Source organism: Gekko japonicus, unplaced genomic scaffold, assembly GCF_001447785.1.
Source record: "Gekko japonicus isolate JY-2015 unplaced genomic scaffold, Gekko_japonicus_V1.1 scaffold797, whole genome shotgun sequence".
Classification (NCBI taxonomy): domain Eukaryota; kingdom Metazoa; phylum Chordata; class Lepidosauria; order Squamata; family Gekkonidae; genus Gekko; species Gekko japonicus.
In genome coordinates, this window is record NW_015160859.1 from 726,217 (window position 1) to 744,266 (window position 18,050).

At 43.1% G+C, this 18,050-nt stretch overlaps 1 protein-coding gene across 4 annotated transcripts in view; it reads right to left on the reverse strand.

Annotated features, from left to right (window-relative positions):
* STRN3 (striatin 3) overlaps positions 1-18,050 on the reverse strand; it is a 73,681-nt gene that overhangs the window by 43,667 nt on the left and 11,964 nt on the right. For all 4 annotated transcript variants that reach the window (XM_015421821.1, XM_015421815.1, XM_015421809.1 and 1 more), the window contains exons 2-5: positions 14,858-14,961; positions 13,224-13,297; positions 12,847-12,928; positions 3,937-4,116 (exon numbers count right to left, since the gene is read on the reverse strand). In XM_015421821.1, the coding sequence (XP_015277307.1) occupies positions 3,937-4,116; positions 12,847-12,928; positions 13,224-13,297; positions 14,858-14,961 (440 nt within the window). The remainder of the gene's footprint in view (positions 1-3,936; positions 4,117-12,846; positions 12,929-13,223; positions 13,298-14,857; positions 14,962-18,050) is intronic.

An 18,050-nucleotide genomic window follows, 5' to 3' on the forward strand; every position in this document is an offset into this window, starting at 1 on the left:
GCCGATGCCTCCGTCGCCTGGCTGGAGTGGCCGCGGGGGAGTCTGGAGTCGGGCGGCCGCTGGTGGGAGCCGCGGGTGCCCGGGCCGAGATTGGGGGGGCAAGGCGGGCGACAGAAGGCCGATGCCTCCGTCGCCCGGCCCTCTACAGAATCCACCCCCCAAACCTCCAGGTATTTCCCTCCTTAGAGCTGGCAACCCTACATTCCCCTCAGTGCCTGTTGGTAGGCAACTAAGCTTGGTCCTGTCACCTACTTTGGCCTTTGGGAGAAAACACATTGGGGCCAATCCTGATAGGGTTGCCAACTCCAGATGGGAAATTCCTGGAGATTTGAGGGATGGAGCCTGAAGAGGGTGAGGTTTGAGGAGGGGTGGGACCTCAGACAGGTACACTGCCATAGACTCCACCCTCCAAACCAGTCAGTCTCACATAGGGAACCATTGTTGCCAATCTCCAGGTGAGGGCTGGAGAGCACTCAGTATTACAACTGCTCTGCAGAAGGGAGGGCAGAAGTCAGCTGAAGTCAAAGGGGCAGATAATGGTAGGTTGGTGGCTAGCTGGGAAGGAGATGGGGTTGCCAACTACATGCTGACAAATTCCTGGGGATTTGAGGGGTGGAGCCTGGAGAGGGTGGGGTTTGCAGAGGGGTGGGACCTCAGACAGGTAGAATGCCATAGACTCCACCCTCCAAACCAGCCATTTTGTCCTGGGTAACAATTGTTGCCAATCTCCAGGTGAGGGCTACAGATTACTCACAATTACAACTGCTCTTCAGGTAGCAGAGATCAGTTCCTCTGGAGAAAACAGTGGACTCTGTCATTATACCCTGCTGAGGTCACCACAGCAAATTGACACTGTTTGCCCAAAGCCAGAGCACTGCCCCAGAGCCTCTTTCTAGATCCCGTTGTATTGCTTTCACAACGGGCTTTACTGCTAGTAAGAACATAATAACATAAGAGAACCCAATGTTAGATCAGGCCAATGGCCCATCCTCCAGTCCAACACTCTGTCACACAGTGGCCAAAAAGACCAGGTGCCATCAGGAGGTCCAGCAGTGGGACCAGGACACTGGAACCCCTCCCACTGTTGCCCCCCCCAGCACCGAGAATACAGAGCATCACTTGCCCCAGACTGAATGTTCCTATCTATATCTTGTGGCTAATAGCCACTGATGGCCCTCTGCTCCTAAAAAAAAGATGTGCTCATTTGTCTGGCTAAATGTTAAGAATGTAAGAGCATCCCAGCTGAGTCAGAACAATGGTTCATCTAGTCCAGCAAACTGTTTCCCACAGTAACCAACCAGATGCCCTCAGAAGATCTACAAGCAGGGGGAAAAGGTCAAAGCCTCTCCATATTGTTGCTCCCCCACCCCAGTACAGACATTCAAAGGTTTAATGCCTTTGAAAATGGAACTCTCATTTAGTCAATGGCTAACAGCTATTTCTTCTCATTGGCTTTTAACCTGGTATATTTGGATCAGGTTACAGATACAAGATGGAGTCCTAAATAGTTCACCTATTCTGTTGAGGCAATGCCTACAGTTATAGCAAGTAGCCAGCAATGATGCTAAATTTGTCCCTAACAGGTACAGCATCCCTCACTCCTTCTTTTGGCAAAAACCAAAACCCTATAATAAAAAATGACTGCCACCTATACAGTATATCTGACAGTATTTTGCCACAGTCAAATAATATACAGTGAACTGAAAATGAACTGGAACTAAAGAACTACAAGTGGTGCTCCATGAAAGGAACAGACTGCTCTCAGTTCATATCGCAAGGTCTTGTGGCCACCATCCCTAAAAATCCTTAGGGATATATGGGCTGTGGTCACACACACCAAATAATCCTCTTTCAATCCACTTTCAAACTGGGTTTTTACTGTGGCCCAATCTGCATCTAGCACTTGCTCCGCTGTTTTACCAAACCCACAATGGAACAGAAAAAGATGTGGCTCAAAATCATATTCAAATACCCTGGGCCAACACCATACTGACTGCTGAGTCACCCCTGAATGGCCATAAAATGGCCATAAATCTATGCAGACGGCTACCATAAAACCAAACAAAGTCAAAGTGGCATGCAAACTGGACACTGCCATAAAATCTGACAATCAAAGTGAAAGTGGCATGCAATGTAGAAAGTAATTTCTGTTCCAGTGTGGGTTTGGTAAAACAGCGGAGCAAATGCTAGATGCAGATTGGGCCTGTGTGAACTGGCAAAATCCAGTTGGAAAGTGCATTGAAAGTGGATTATTTAGTGTGTGTGACCGCAGCCACAGTGCAGGAAACTGCAATGGGAAGGGAGACTTCTGGTATGAGAACAAGTGCCCTTCCACCTGCATGATACAAATTTGAATCTAAATCTGCAGGTGACCCTTCAACTGATCAGCCTCACAATGATGTCAACATTTCCTGCTTTAAATTATACTTTATGTAATTAATTAACTATTCCTTCTTAAGAGCATGTTTAGGCTGGAAGCTAGCCTTATCTTGTACATCTCTCACTACTACAAGTATTTCTGATCAGTACACCTCTTTTCTTTTTAAAAGCATTAATATAATCATAATCACTTGCATAAGAAATTACTGTGAAGCTTTTTCATTACCAACTACAGTCTGCAGCCATTTTTGGGTGGTGGTGTTTGACAAAGGATTATGAGTGTTTTTCAGTCTATGCATTGTTTTTAACTGTTGTTATGTTTCTTGTTCTGCAACTTTAGTTGTGCTGTTAGCTACCTTGCGCCCAAGGAAATAAGGCACGATATATTTTAAATAAATAGTGGGGGTTTTACTTTCTTTCTGGTAAACACCCGCTGTGCTCTAAGCACTCCATGCGTAGAAGGGCAGGCATACAGTGCACAATTAAGCATGTTAGCTATATGCAAAGAGGAGAAGCTACACTCATATTAACACAAGTGATACAGCAGGCACACAAACTCAGTAGCAGCGCCTCATAATGTTGCACGGAGATCAATCCCAGGACTGTACATAAGCTGTGATTCAACAAAGTAGTACAAACTCTGGCTTAGATGCCCTGGAACATTTCCACTGATGGAAGGGATTTCTTTCAGTATATCTTCCTCACCTCCCCTGTCCACCTACAGCCCAAAATGCACCCAGAAATGTTCCTGGAGGGTAGGAAGGGTCTGAGGTTTACCATGGAAGAGAGGAATTGGTAAAAATTGCCCACCTCCCTTTGCAGAGGTCTCCCATGGGATCCAACTCATTTTGCACAGATTTCAGCATCCTGAATCTGAAGTCTGTGAATCTCAGTGGGGTTTTTTCCTGTTGTGTGTGCATGTGATAGAATCTCCAAAGATTTATTTATTCATTCATTTAATTCAATTTGTACCCCGCCCTTCCCGTGAGCAGGCTCAGGGCGGCTTACACTGATCGGTACCCAGTACCGTAAAACCACATACAACAGATTACAACATTCCAACATTTAAAACAATCCAATAATCAAAGTGCTAGTGCTGGTGATCATCCTTAAGTAGTTAAGATGGCATGCTGTAAAATATATAACCAGTTATATATAGATGTATAGATGTTCAGGGGTAAGCATTCTGCATGGGGTTTTTTACCCTTCCCCCAAACAAGCAAAAACAAAACTATAAACAAATGACAAATGCACAGTTTCCATAAGCAATACTGGTTGTATGGTTCATTTTAGCAAAGAATTATGGATTAATTTTTAAAATACTGAATAAACACAAGCCAATTCAAATGCAACCTGTATTCTACCAGCAAGAAATGGCACATATAAAAATGAGGTTGGTAGAACTGGGTCTGAGTGTAGGTACAAAGACTCACCAGAAGACATTATATGGCAAATCCCTACAGGGATGAGTGACTGTGCATCTGTCATGAAACTCATTATTACAGATATTCACTACTAGCAATTAATCATACAGAACATTCACATGACACTGCCTACCTTTTTATATCCTGTCCCTTTTGTTTTGATGCAGGGGATTCTCCTCCATTAAGAATCTGTTCCAAATTTTTTGTTTCCACTGAGCCATTTGGTTCTGAACTGGAAAGTCCAAGTAAAGACCTTACCCTCTGCGACCGTACATCCAATATTGTATCTGTATAGCCTACTTCCTGAAGATACCTATCAAAGAATAATGAAAAGATTATCCTCACAAAGAAAAAAAGCCAAGACATCTAGTTTAAGGGACAGAACAAATGTCATCAAATAGTTGTTAAAGATCTCCCCAAACCTTTATATGCACTGATCCTCATACTTTACTTTATGTAATCCTGTAAGATTTTAAGTCACTGCATTACATAAAGTAGTCAACATTTTCTAATAAGAAAATGGAAGGTTTGTTTCACTTACTGTGAATCTCCCTTCTCGATAGTCCTAGGGTGGTAAAATTTAGACCAATGGGAAGTAGCTCCTCCCTGGAGGCAGGCAGAGTCACTTACAATTCTGATATCTTAGGGGAGGAATTTCTCTCCCCAGCTCCTAGTCTGGATCCAAAGCGGTTAACTTTTCATGCACAAGAATTGCAACAGAACATACAAGGAAACAACCCGAACAACCAGCAGACAAAAGGAAGAGGAAGAAGAGGAGGAGATTGGATTTATACCCTGCCTTTCACAACCTGAAGGAGTCTCAGAGTGGCTTACAATCCCTTTCCCTTCCCTTCCCCTCCCCACAACAGACACCCTGTGAGGTAGGTGGGGCTGAGAGAGCTCTCCTGCGAACTGTTCTTGAAAGAACAGCTCTGAAAGAACTTGTGACTGACCCAAGGTCACACCAGCAGCTGCTTGTGGAGGAATGGGGAAAAACAAAGGGGCACACAGCAGAAAATAGGTAGAAAAACCAAGAGCTGAAGATCAAACAGAAGACCTAAAGGTGCCCCACCAACAGAGTTCAGACCTCTGAGGTCTGAGCGGCATACCTCGACCAGACCGCAGGCAATCCAGAAGGACCAGTTCTACCCCTGGGTGGGAAGAGACTGCCCACCATAGGACCACCAAGAAGAGAAATTCACGGTAAGTGAAACAAACCTTCCATTCTCCGGTGGTCCAGGGTGGGGCAATAAAACGTTCCATAGCAACAGCAACAGCAGCAGCACAAAACCATGGAACCATAACTAGATGAGGATGTCATCTAGTTATGGGAACAAACAAATGCCTTGAGTTCTGAGAAGAGCTATGAGCATGATCAGCACCATCATAAAAACTCTTGGTCTTGAGGCCAAAGGAGAGGGCCCAATACTGAAAATGTCTACCACTGCAAGTGAAGCTAGAGATGTGAAGGCCCGGAAAAAAAACGGGGAAAATTAGGGGGGGAAACGGGTTTTTTCCGTTTTTTTCCTGAAGACTTTTTGTTTTTTTCCGAAAAATTGGAAAAATTAAAAAAAGAAAAGAAATTGATTATGGAACGTTTTATTTTAACATGATTAATAAAATATTTTAAGACCAGGTGTTCAAATGGATCTAGCAATTTAGCCATTTCAGGTCTAACATGGGCCACTGGTTAAGAGCAGCAGATTCTAATCTAGAAAACGGGGTTTGAGTCCTCACTCCTCTACATGCAGCCAGATGGGTGACCTTGGGCCAGGCTATGGTGGGCATTTCAGGGCTCTGTCCCCTTTCTTAAAGCCACAGCCCCACAAGATTTTCTCCCCAAAAAGGTTTTTAAACATTTCCTTACAGTTTTTTTCGGGTGCATACTCCCTCGGCACGCCAACAACAAACCCCAGCCCACAACCTGCCAAACAGTCCGGTTGGGCTGCAGCTGAGCATGCTCGGGAAAAAAGAAAGCTGCTTGTGCAAACACAAAGTGAGAATGCCTCCACCAATTCTTTTGCCTCCCCAAGGTAGCACTCACCCAGCGTAGCCTGGTTGGCCCCCCTCCCTTCCACCCTGAACAATCTACCCCCCATACCTGTGCACAAAAGCCAGAGACAAACGCAGAAAAAAGACAGTTTAATCCATGTTTCCTCCCCCCCTTTCTCAACATCCATGTGCACAAAAGTAAACACACATGGAAAATGCGAGGGAACTCACTTAGGGAGGGAAAGAAAATAACTCCCCCTCATTTTCACAGGCCCCTCACATGGCACAGCATTTGTTGGGGAACCGGAAGTTTAAACCATGGCAAGAGTCACAAGAAGCAATTTTTTTTCTCCTCAACCCCTATGGCAGATGGCACAGACTTCCCCTCACCTAAATGCCATGTGGAAGATCACGTGCGAACACTACCTGTGTGACAACATCTCATGCAGCAGGGATCAGGAGTTGGAGGAGTGCAACACAGGCAGGTCTTCCAGGAAGTGAGGGGGAGCCCAGGCGGCGAGAAAGAGGTGCAGGGAGTGCTTGTGTTTGGAGAAATCTTGCAGGCCAGGCCAGGTGTTCCTTGGCAAGCCGGTGCAGCTGGCAGCGCAGCTCAGGAGGCAGTGTCAGCTGAGTTGTATGTATTCAATTTACAATGTTTAATGAAGGTAGAGATGGATGATGATGTTGCCGCCTTACATACTTCTTCCACTGATGCGTGTTTGGCAAAGGCTGCATTTGTGGAGGTGCTCCTCACCAAGTGTGCAGTAATCCCAAGTAGGACTTCCATCTTGTGTGACTTGTAAACTTCAATGATGCAAGCTTTGAGAGTAGCGCTGATGGCAGATTTTGAGATTTTTCTTCCTGTGTTTGGAGAAGAAATGTTTATAAATAGTCTGCTTTCCGTATATTTTCAATTCTACATATGAAGACTTTAAGTGCTTGTCTCACATCAAAGGTGTGCCACAACCTTTCTTCTGGATGCGTAGGGTCCAGACAAAAAGCAAATCTTTTTTGAGTTAACATTTGGTTGGAATGTAGGATCTGTTCTCATGACCACTTTGTCTTTATGAAAGATGCACACTTCTGGTTCGACTGATAGGGCACCCAACTCTGATATTCTTCTAGCTAAGGTCACCGCTATAAGAAAGACCATCTTCACTCCCAACCATTTAATTGGTATATCATTGATTGGTTCAAAAGGGGGTCTAGTAAGTGCTGATAAGACTGTGTGTAACTTCCATGTAGGAAATCTGTGTTTATGGTGGATTCTTGAAGGATCTGGTGCATATGCAAGAAGGAAACTGCATATGCAGATAAGTAGAGACATTACTACCTTCAAGGTGTTGCAGGACCATAGACAGAGATGCCACTTGTCTTCTGGGTGTGGAAGATCCAAATCCCAAAGACAACCCATCTTGTAAAAATGCTAACACTGATTTGATTGAAGGGTTCAGTGGGTTGATGCCTTTTCTTCTGTTCCATCTACTGAACGCTTTTCAGGAGGCATTATATAGCCTAATAGTAGATTGCTTCCTGGAAGCTAGCAGGGTATCTGGGGGAGAACCCTAATCGGAGAAAGTTGCTTCATTCAGTTTACAAATGGTCAAGCACAATCACTCCAGATGAATGTGCCAGACTGTTCAATCAATGAAGGTGAAAAGGAGACCTCTTGGCCATTGAGAGGTCAGGGCATCTGTTGCTTCAGCCTACAGATGGAAGAATCTCGTGAAGTATCAAGGATGTTGGTGGTTGGATGGTGATGCAAACAGATCCACCAGTGGAAGGCTGAAGTGAGGTGTGATTAACTGGAACAGGTCTTTCTTGAGAGACCATTCCCCTTCTTGAATGGTTTCCCTGCGGAGCCAATCCACCTGGACATTTATGGAGCCTCTGATTTGTTCCGATTTTATTGATGCCAAGTTCTTCTCTGACCATGCCAAAATCTTGGTTGCTCTTCTGTGGAGTGGATACGATCTGGAACCTCCTTATTTGTTGAGATAAGCTTTGGCCGAGATATTGCCCATCTTAATCAATAAAAGTTGACCTATCTGCATGTTGAAATGTAGAAAGGCGAGATGTATCACTCGGAGTTCTAATAAACTGATGGGTAGCCACATCTTGGACTTGGACTGGTATTTCATCTAACACTGCTCCGCATCTGAACAGGCTGGTGTCTGTGAAAATTTGTTTGACTTCTGAGATATAGAATTTCTTTCCTTCAAGCAGGTTGGGTGTTTCTGCCCACTAAATCAGACTGGATTTTACAGGTAATGAAACACGGATGAGACAGTCTTCTTTTTTTCATGATCTGAAGCTGGAAGTGTCTGAGAAGCAGTTGCAAGGACCTTATATGTAGACATCCCCACTGGATCATGTCGCTGCTTGAAATTATCAGTTTGGCAAGTATCATCAGTGAGGAAGATTTGCTTCTGATGACAGAGGTTGCAATATTTTGTTTTTCTTGCTTTCTCTGCTGTGAGAAAAAGGCAATCATTTCTGGTGTCTGTTGTGACACCCAGGTGTTCTAGTCTTTGTACCTGCTGTAGGGAACTTTTTTGCAGATTGATGATGAAGTCAAGCCGTGGGCTTGTATGCAATGGGTGGTCATTTCTGTGTCCTGAATAGTCTTTGCTCTGGAGCCTGACCTGATCAACAAGTTGTCTAAGTAAAGGTGGATGTGGATGCCTTGTTCCCTTAGATGAACAACCGGATTGATCAAGATCTTGGAAAAGACTCTTGGCACAGTGGAGAGACTGAATGGAAGGGCTCTGAATTGCAGATGTAATCTGCCTACGCAGAATCGAAGAAATCTTCTGTGTGACAGGAAGACTGGAATATGAAGGCATGCTTCTGTCAGATCTATTGATGTGAGATATTCCTCCGGTTGCAATGCTTCTGTTATTGATCTGGTGGAATCCTCACGAACTCCACCGTGTAACCTCTATTGCCCAAGAGTTTGCCCGAGATGTGATCCATCTCGAAAATGCATGATCCACGGAAGCTGCGGATAGTCATGCCTTTGGGGATCTGCCATCCCCAAGAAGTGTCACAAACATCTTATAGGATGCTTATGAAAGCCTATGAGATGGCTGTGAAGGCCGCAAAGAAGGATTTCTACGCGGCCTCCATTGCGTCTGCGAGCTCACACCCAGCCCAATTATTTAGAATTATTCGGTCCATTACAATTCTGTCACAGGTCAGATCAAATGGTAGGGAATTGGCAATCAGCTGCGAGGCTTTTGCAAGCTACTGCACAGACAAGATCATGACACTCCACCAGGACCTCCCAACCACAATTGAGACAGTAAGAGAACTGGAAGCCCCTTGTCCGTCTTCTGGTCCAATACTGGACCTCTTCAATCGACTCTCCCAGGAGGAAGTCAACAGGATCCTGGCAGCAGTAAGGTTGACTACTTGTCTCCTCGACCCATGCTCTTCCTGGTTGGTGAAAGCCTGTGGGGAGAGTATTTGGGTCCCTCTGGGAGAGATTATCAACTTGTCCCTTTCTACTGGGACTTTTCCAGAGGCTTTGAAGGAGGCAGTAGTTCGTCCACTCTTGAAAAAACCATAATTGGACCCTATGGTCCTAACTAACTACTGCCCAGTGTTGAACCTACCGTTCCTGGGTAAGGTGGTTGAGAGAGCGGTAGCTGAACAACTCCAGGCCTTCCCGGATGACGCTTCCATCCTTGATTCCTTCCAGTCTGGCTTCCACCCCGGTCATGGGACAGAGACGGCTCTGGTTGCCCTTACAGATGACCTCCATAGACGTCTGAATCGGGGCAGATCGGCACTGCTGTTACTATTAGATCTAATGGCGGCGTTCAATACGGTTGATTACGATCTATTGACCCACCGTCTTGCCGACGTAGGAGTTCAGGGGACTGCCTTGAAATGGTTTTCCTCCTTCCTCCATGGTTGGGGACAGAGAGTGGCACTTGGCAAGAAGGTCTCCCCACGATACCCACAGGAATGTAGAATGCCGCAGGGGGCGATCCTCTCGCCAATGTCTATATGCGCCCCCTTGCCCAGTTAGTCCGGAGTTATGGGCTGAGTTGTTATCAGTATGCTGATGACACCCAGCTCTATCTGTTAATGGATGGCCATCCGTCTTCTGCTCCTACAAACTTGGCTGAGGCTTTGAATGCTGTGGCTGCATGGTTGCAGCAGAGTCAGTTGAAGTTAAATCCATCAAAGACGGAGGTCTTGTACCTGGGTCGAGGGGGGCTGGATGGGGGCACCAGGCTTCCCACACTGGGACACCTTGGGTGCCGGCCCAGACAGTGAGGCGTCTGGGAGTGACACTGGATGCCTCTCTCTTCATGGAGGCCCAGGTTGCTGCAGTTGCCAGATCTGCATTTTTCCATCTTCAGCAGATCAGGCTACCGAAGCCCTATCTTTCCCCCCAAGATCTAGAGACGGTGACCCATGCAATGGTAACTTCCAGACTTGATTACTGCAACTCACTCTACGCAGGCTTACCCTTGAAGCTGATCCAGAAATTACAACTGGTGCAGAATGCGATGGTGCGCCTTGCTGACGTCAACGCTTGTGCGGGCTCACGTTACGCACATGCTCTGCCAATTGCACTGGTTGCCAGTTGAGTATCAGATTTGCTTCAAGGTGCTGGTTTTGACCTTCAAAGCCTTATACGGCCTGGGACCAACATATCTAAGGGACTGCCTCTTCCCATATACACCTCGAAGAATGTTACGCTCAAAAGATCAACACCTCCTGGTGGTCCCTGGCCCAAAGGACGCCTGTCTTGCCTCAACCAGGGCCAGGGCTTTCTCTGTCCTGGCCTCAGCCTGGTGGAACATACTCCCTATTGAGACCAGGGCCCTGCGGGATCTTTTTCAATTCCGCAGGGCCTGCAAGACAGAGCTGTTCTGCCAGGCCTTTGGTTGAGGCAGCGGGCACCCATCTACAGCCTCCCTGAGTTTGCTGTCACCCATCTGTCACCTGTCTACTGACCACCGACAACTGGTCTTTAACTCATTGTACCATCAGGCCAGGATTTTACAGCCAACTTATGCTCTTCCTAGTTGTACCCATTGTTTTAATTGTTATAATGTTTTATTGTGTTTTAATGTTTAATGTTTTAAACTAAAATTGCATTTATTTCAATGACGTTACCCGCCCTGAGCCCGCCCGCGGGATGGGTGGGATATAAATGCAAATAATAAATAAATAAATCCTGGTCAGTCCAGTCATTCCTATTGGATGACTGTTTCTTGAACCTGGCACTGAATGGTCCTCTTTTGAATGTTAGTCCTGAGGGCCCCGTTTGGTCTTTTGGACTCTTGTTTGTACCTGGGTAACGTATGTTGCAAACAAAAGGACTGATTGCCAAAGAACCTTCTGTCGGTATGCTTGTGTGTTCTGGACATTGCCTTCTTCTTGTCGCTGGTGTAGTGGTTTGGTTTGGTGTAGTGGTGAGGTGCACGGACTCTAATCTGGGAGAACCAAGTTTGATTCTCCACTCCTCCACTTGCACCTGCTGGATGACCTTGGGCAAGCCATAGTTCTGTCAGTGCTGTTCTTGAAAAAGAGCAGTTTCTGTCAGAGCTCTCTCAGCCCCACCTACCTCACAGGGAGTCTGTTGTGGGAAGGGAAAGGGAAAGGAGTTTGTAAGCCGCTCTGAGACGCCAAGTGAAAGGCGGGGTATAAATCCAATCTCTTCTTCTTCTTCAATCAGAATTTTGTCCAGGGCCTCTCCAAACAACCTTGGAATGGGTAAGCTGATACTGTATTCTTAGAATGAAGGTCAGCCTGCCACTCATGTAACCATAAAACTCTCCTAGCAGCCTCTGCAAAGGCTAAGGCTCTGGAGGAAAGGGTTAGAGTCAGTGCTCCCTCTAAGCTGAGTTAGTGTGAGCTAGCTCACAGTTTTTTGGCCTTCGGCTCACACATTTTGTCTTAGCTCAGGACGGATGGCTCCATAGCAAACTAATTTATGCAGTAGCCAAATTGCTCGCTCACAACTTTAATGCCAGTAGCTCACAAGGCAGATTTTTTGTTCACAAGACTCCACAGCTTAGAGTGGGTCATTCTAATATTCAGCAATTGTTTTCTGGAAGAAGTTGTATCATCTTCCTGGTCCATAGTATGGCATCCCTGGAAACAATGGATACTGTGGCTGAAGCCTTGATTGCCACAGCAGTGGCCATGTGTGCCTTCGTTAGGGCACATTCAGCTTTCTTGTCCAGTTTGTCTCAGACAGAACCCTGACCACCCTCGGATAAAATGTCAAATGATTGTAGAGCTGCAACAGGTGTGTCAACCAAGGGAACCTGAAAAGGCTCGTTGGTAAAAGTCGGTAAGGCATGCAATTTCTTAACAAAACCAGGGAACTAAGAGTTTGACATAGGTTTAGCCCATTCCGCTTGAAAAAAGGAAATACCCTCTCAATAGCATTGAATCTGGGGAAGAAGTCCTTATTCCCCCTAGGTCTGGGCCTTAAATCTGAGCCAGAAGATGAGCATTAAATCTGAGCCAGAAGATGTGCCAGTGACCCTGCCTGCCTCCAGGGAGGAGCTACTTCCCATAGGTCTAGATGGCTCCTCCCTGGACCACCAGAGGAAAAAAAAGGAGCATTTCAGATTACTTAGTCATCCATACTGGTTGGATCCAATAATCCATCACAATGGAAGAAGTGTGGATTTCTACCAATTTCTACTTCAATAACAACCTGTTCTAATCCCCTGGGGGATGCTGATTCTCAGACTTGTGGGACCTGCATGGACAAACAGCCACATGAGTCAAAGGGGGATACAGTGGAAAAGGAAGGCAACTTTGCCCTGCCCCTTTCTCACTTTGGCACTCCAACTGGTATAGCTGTTTAGCCACAAATCAGGAATGAACTTCCATGGGGCAGAAGGACAGCTCAGAGAAAGAAGCAAAATGATAACCTGCATCTGCAAGCACATTCTGCTGACAAATTTCTTGATCCAACCCAATGAATTCTTGCTAGCTTGTTACCATAGGACTGTCTAAAAATAAAAGCATGTGTATAAACAAAAGAAAAACATCATGCAGGTATAACACTTACTGTCTTAATAACTGCCTGCCTTGTTTCCAAGTTAGCTGACTATTATGAGGTACTGTAGGAACCTCTGTATCTTTGGTTTCTTCTGAAATACAAAGAAAGACACCTCCATCACACTTTAGAAGATAACTCAGTAACCAACCATATTTCATGTTGTGCTTTTATAAAAGGCACCAGAAGTAGAACTATCCCATATTATCAATAATATCAAAAATTAATCAGTCTGCAGAAAGCGAGCACCATGCAATAAAAACCAGAATGGACATCAACTCACTTTTAACTATGGCCTTGTTAAAAATAAAAAGATTGAGGCTGCAAATATAGCTCACTCAAGGGAGCAGAATAATTTAAACAAAATACGATAGATGCAAAGAGATTACCTGATTCAAAAGTTGGCATTTTCAAGTCACCTTGGTTCAATTCTGTGCCATATTTTAGTTTATGATACTTTGCCCTTCAAATTTAAGCACATATTTATTAGCAAAAATAAATCATCATTTACTAATACCATGTTTTCACACTACAAATTAGGATACGTGTTTAATAGATCAGTATACAACTATCTTTTCACCTTCACAATATGTAATATTTTGATGCAATATGTAATGAAATACCTGGCTTAAAAAAAAAAAATAAAGACCTACGAATGTACAACTGTACTGTTTATCTCCTTTCTCCAGCTGAAAAACTAAGCATTTAGCCAGCAAAATTACACTCAAGTATTGACCAAGCAGAGGGAAAGGAACAGATACTTCAAGTAAGTTGAATGAGTCAGTCTTTTCCTGAAGCATACAGGAAATTTTAATCATTTTACTAAATGACTGAGTAAAAGTAATGCACTGAAGTGCTTAGGCACAATCCAGATTCAGAGATCAGTGAGAATGGGAGGAAATGTTCTCATAAAACAAATTCATAAAACAAATGGTTTCATAGTATATTTTCTGACTTGATTTGGCAGCTGAGTAATAGCTGCTCTTCTATTTTGTTCCCACTACTTCTAAAAATGCTTGCTGGGGTGGTTAATTGTGAAGTTCAGTAGTTGGACACTGTTTGAAAGTGAAACTATAGAAAACTTAAATGCTAATCATGATTGCCTGGATTGTTTACGTTACAATCATACTAATATTAGTTTTGCTGCAAAGCAGCACATTCTGTTACCCACACCCATTAAGTTTTGCATTTTTATTGTTACTCATATACAAATTGGTACTTAACTGTCAAATTAGTATGTTTTGTTATAAAACTTGCTTTTTCCCCAGTCACGGTTCTTTCTAAATTCATACTGAAATTTTACTGAAATGTCTTTCCCATTTCTTTTCTAATTTACAACTTTTTACAAATCTTAGTGCCATTAAATCCTGTTATGCTACTTTGTGACTGCCACAATTACTTTTATCTAGAGCAAAATTCTTAAGCCTGAAACTCATAATAGTTACTTTACATGTAACTGAAAAAAATATTATACCACTGAGAATCTAAATGCAGTGGCAATGTATACCCAGACAACTTCACTTCATGCTAACCTCAAAGTCCTAGCAAGTTAAAAAAATATTTTAAAATCTTATTCTAGGCTGAAAACACAGTGCAGACTAAAAATGTACCATTCTGCACAAGCTTCAGCTTCCAACATTTTCTGACTCGGGGGGGGGGGGGGGGGGGGGAGGTCTTTCTAATGCTTTCTCTAATACAACCAAACGCTGGGATTCTTTCTAGCAAGAACTCTCAAACAGCAGAGAGTTCTTGTTAGATGGAATCCCAACTTTTAGTTTCATTATAATTTTCAAACTCTCATTACATAAAACATATAATGGAAAAAAATGATGATACTGTTTTGAACATGGGACAGGTTACCAACTCCTGTAAAGGTACATCAATTGCCAGAAGTGAGCAGTCATGAGTATATTAGTTATTACAAATGGGACTGTTAAAACTGGATAGCACACAGTTAAATTGAGGTAGTTCTAACATTTCATATTTTCATAGTTTTCTTATTTGAAAGAAATGTAATGCTTACCTTTCTTGTTTTAATGCATATTCTAACATTTTTATTCTTCTTACTAAATCCTTCTTCAAGTTTTCTTGACCCTTTCTTTCTCCTTGCAAAAACGCTATCCGTGCCTGAAAATATAAAAAAAGTTTTTCCCATTTAGTTTCCAATATACACATTTAGATCTAAGTCCAGTGGCACCTTAGAAACCAAAAAGTGTTTCAGGGTATAAGATTTCAAGAATCAAAACTACCTTTGTCAGACACATTGTATCCATATAGCCTTCTCAAAAACACCTTTAAGAATTTTTAATGATTATGGAGAAAATAAAATCATACAACATACATTTTGTGCAATGAAGTTGTTACTTCACAATGAACTGGTATGCTTGGTTTCAATTCTTGTTATTAATATGCTATTAACTTTAAAGGAAACCAAAAGTAGTTTAAAAACTAAATCAAAGCATTTGAAAATGAAAAGCATGCTTCGTATTTTATACTTTTCTGCTACCAGTATCAATTTCAGCACAGGAGTTGCCTCTTAATAAGAGAGACTCACAGTGCAATCCTATGTAGTTATTCCAGTGGGTTTACTCTGGAGTAACTCTACATAGCATTGCATGGCCTGTCTGTTAAAAGTACTATTTGTTTGTATAGTCAACATGGTCACACTTAACAGCATGGCGTGGGCTTGCACGTACATTGTGCTCACCATGTGAGAGGAGACACAAAAATAAGAATTTTAATTGTGGTTTTGATTTGACCTGTTCCCGATTTTGTATTTGGATTATTATAAGCCAAGCTTGCCTAACACTGTATTAGTCATGAAATCCATTCATTGTTTTTAATTTTACAAAACTATGAAATTGAAAATCTTTAGAAATTGAAAAAAATTACTAAGATTGAATGGTTTTTCATGTTCCTTACTATTAACTGCAATGCTCTCTACATGGGGCTGCCCTTGGGGCAACTTCGGAAGCTGCAGCTGGTGCAGAATGCCGCAGCCAGGCTGTTGGTGGGTGCCTCTGTGAGGGAGCACATTCAGCCTGTGCTGAGGGCGCTGCACTGGCTGCCAATAGCGTTCCGGATACGCTTCAAGGTGCTGGTTATGACCTTTAAAGCCCTTTATGGTCTGGGGCCTGCCTACCTGCGGGACTGCCTTTCCCCGTATGTTCCCCTGAGAGCACTGAGATCTGAGTCACAGGATCGATTAGTCCCCCCTAGCCCTAGGGACGCCAAATTAACATCTACTAGAACTAGGGCGTTCTCTTTGGCAGCACCAATATTATGGAACCAGCTCCCCCAGGAGATCTGCGCCCTCCGGGATCTCCGCCAGTTACGGAGAGCGGTGAAGACGGAGTTATTCCGCCAAGCATTCAACAACCCAGATTGAGTATGTCAGCATTTTATAGTTGCCGTCTTGTGTATGTTATAATGCAGGTAAATTGTGATTTTAATGTATTGTATATTGTTTTAGAGGTATTGTTTTATTGCTTTTATTGTTGCAAGCCGCCCTGAGCCGCTTCGGCGGGAAGGCGGGATAAAAATCGAATAAATAAATAAAATAAAATAAATAACAAGTTGCAAAACAAGTTATTATTTTCTTTGATAATCAGTAACAGTTTCTAAGCAAAGCAAAAATGAAATCTATTCCTTTCCATGATCATGTAAAAGAATACATTACACAACAGAAAAGGACAACAGATGAGGCAAGATCCTGAGTGATTTTGACTTAGCTACCATGACAGCTACTTGTATCCACCTGTACCATTAAAATGTTAACAAAGACTACTAAAAAGCCCTTTTTTAATTATAGTACAGTTTACTAGAATGGTCACCAACCCTAAAACTTAATCCTAACAGATTACCACCTCCATTTACCACACAAACTAAAACTTGTATGTAGTACAATTTAACAAACACCACACATTCTGAAAGGGAAAAAAAAATCTAATGTAGAATCCAAAGTACCATCGATAGGCTTCTGCTACTCAAATGGAACTTTCTCTCTTGCTGCTGCAGCCCACTGAGCTCCCCAAAAATGCTGCTCCTGAGGACAGAGAAGCCTCACTGCAAGGGTCTGCAGTGAAAAGCAAAAACAAGAGAGAGAATCTTCTTTCCCTTACAAAGTCTAAACCCAACTGTATATTTTAAAAAAAAACTGCAATAAATCGAAGCCAAACAGATCATTCACGGCACTGATTGAACTTTTCAAGAACCACCACAAACAGAAATAATTTTTACATAGATGCACAAAAGAATTATATGTTGACTGGATACCCACATGTGCAATGAACGAAGAATCCAACACTCGGAACAGAATTTGACATTCTGAATATCCCAATTTGTTGTTTGTTCATGTTACCTCCTACAACTGCAAATAGCATCATGTTGTTTCTCAGCTATGGCTAGACAACCAAGAGAAGCCAAGTAAGTCAGGTAGAACCTATTTCGATATGGGGACAAATATCTTTGTTTTTCATGTTGTATGCTAGCATGGATATTATACCACATTTGACAATTCCATAAAACAGATTTGGAATAGGAAGCTACTTCATTTGTGACCCTGACCTGCATGGCCCAGGCTAGCCCAATTTCATCAGATCTTGAAGCCAGGGTTGGCCCTGGTTAATAGTTGGATGGGAGACCAAGTCCAGGGTCGCTATGCAAAGGCAGACAAACCACCTCTGAATGACTCTTGCCTTGAAAACCCTATAGGGTCACCATGTCAGCTGCTCACCATCCACGACTCCTGATTATGAAGAAAACATAAAATCTCAGACTCAGCAACTCTTCGGAGCACATTATATAGTCGATGTTATGTAGTAAGTGCAATTACGAATAATTAAATAGTAAGAGGTGGTAAATTTCTAAAGAAAGTATTGTGTATGGGATAATTTATATGCAATTTTAAGTGTGGGAGAAAGGAAAAGTGAAAACTGACATTTTTCTTGTAAAATCGTATCTCTGCATCATAATACAACCATTCTTCTAGAGCCTTTTATGTCTGATGTCTGATGGAACAACAAAACTGAGGCTACATTCAGACACCATGCTAAACAATGCTTTATAAAGCTAGAGTTTTATGGAACTCCAGCTTAATGTGACATCCAAAAGATAATCACCTCACCTACTGTGATTAGCAGGAGAGCTGCAAATCAGGATTCTTAAATAGAACCCACACACCACTTGCATCACAGTCATAGTGCGATTTTAAAAAT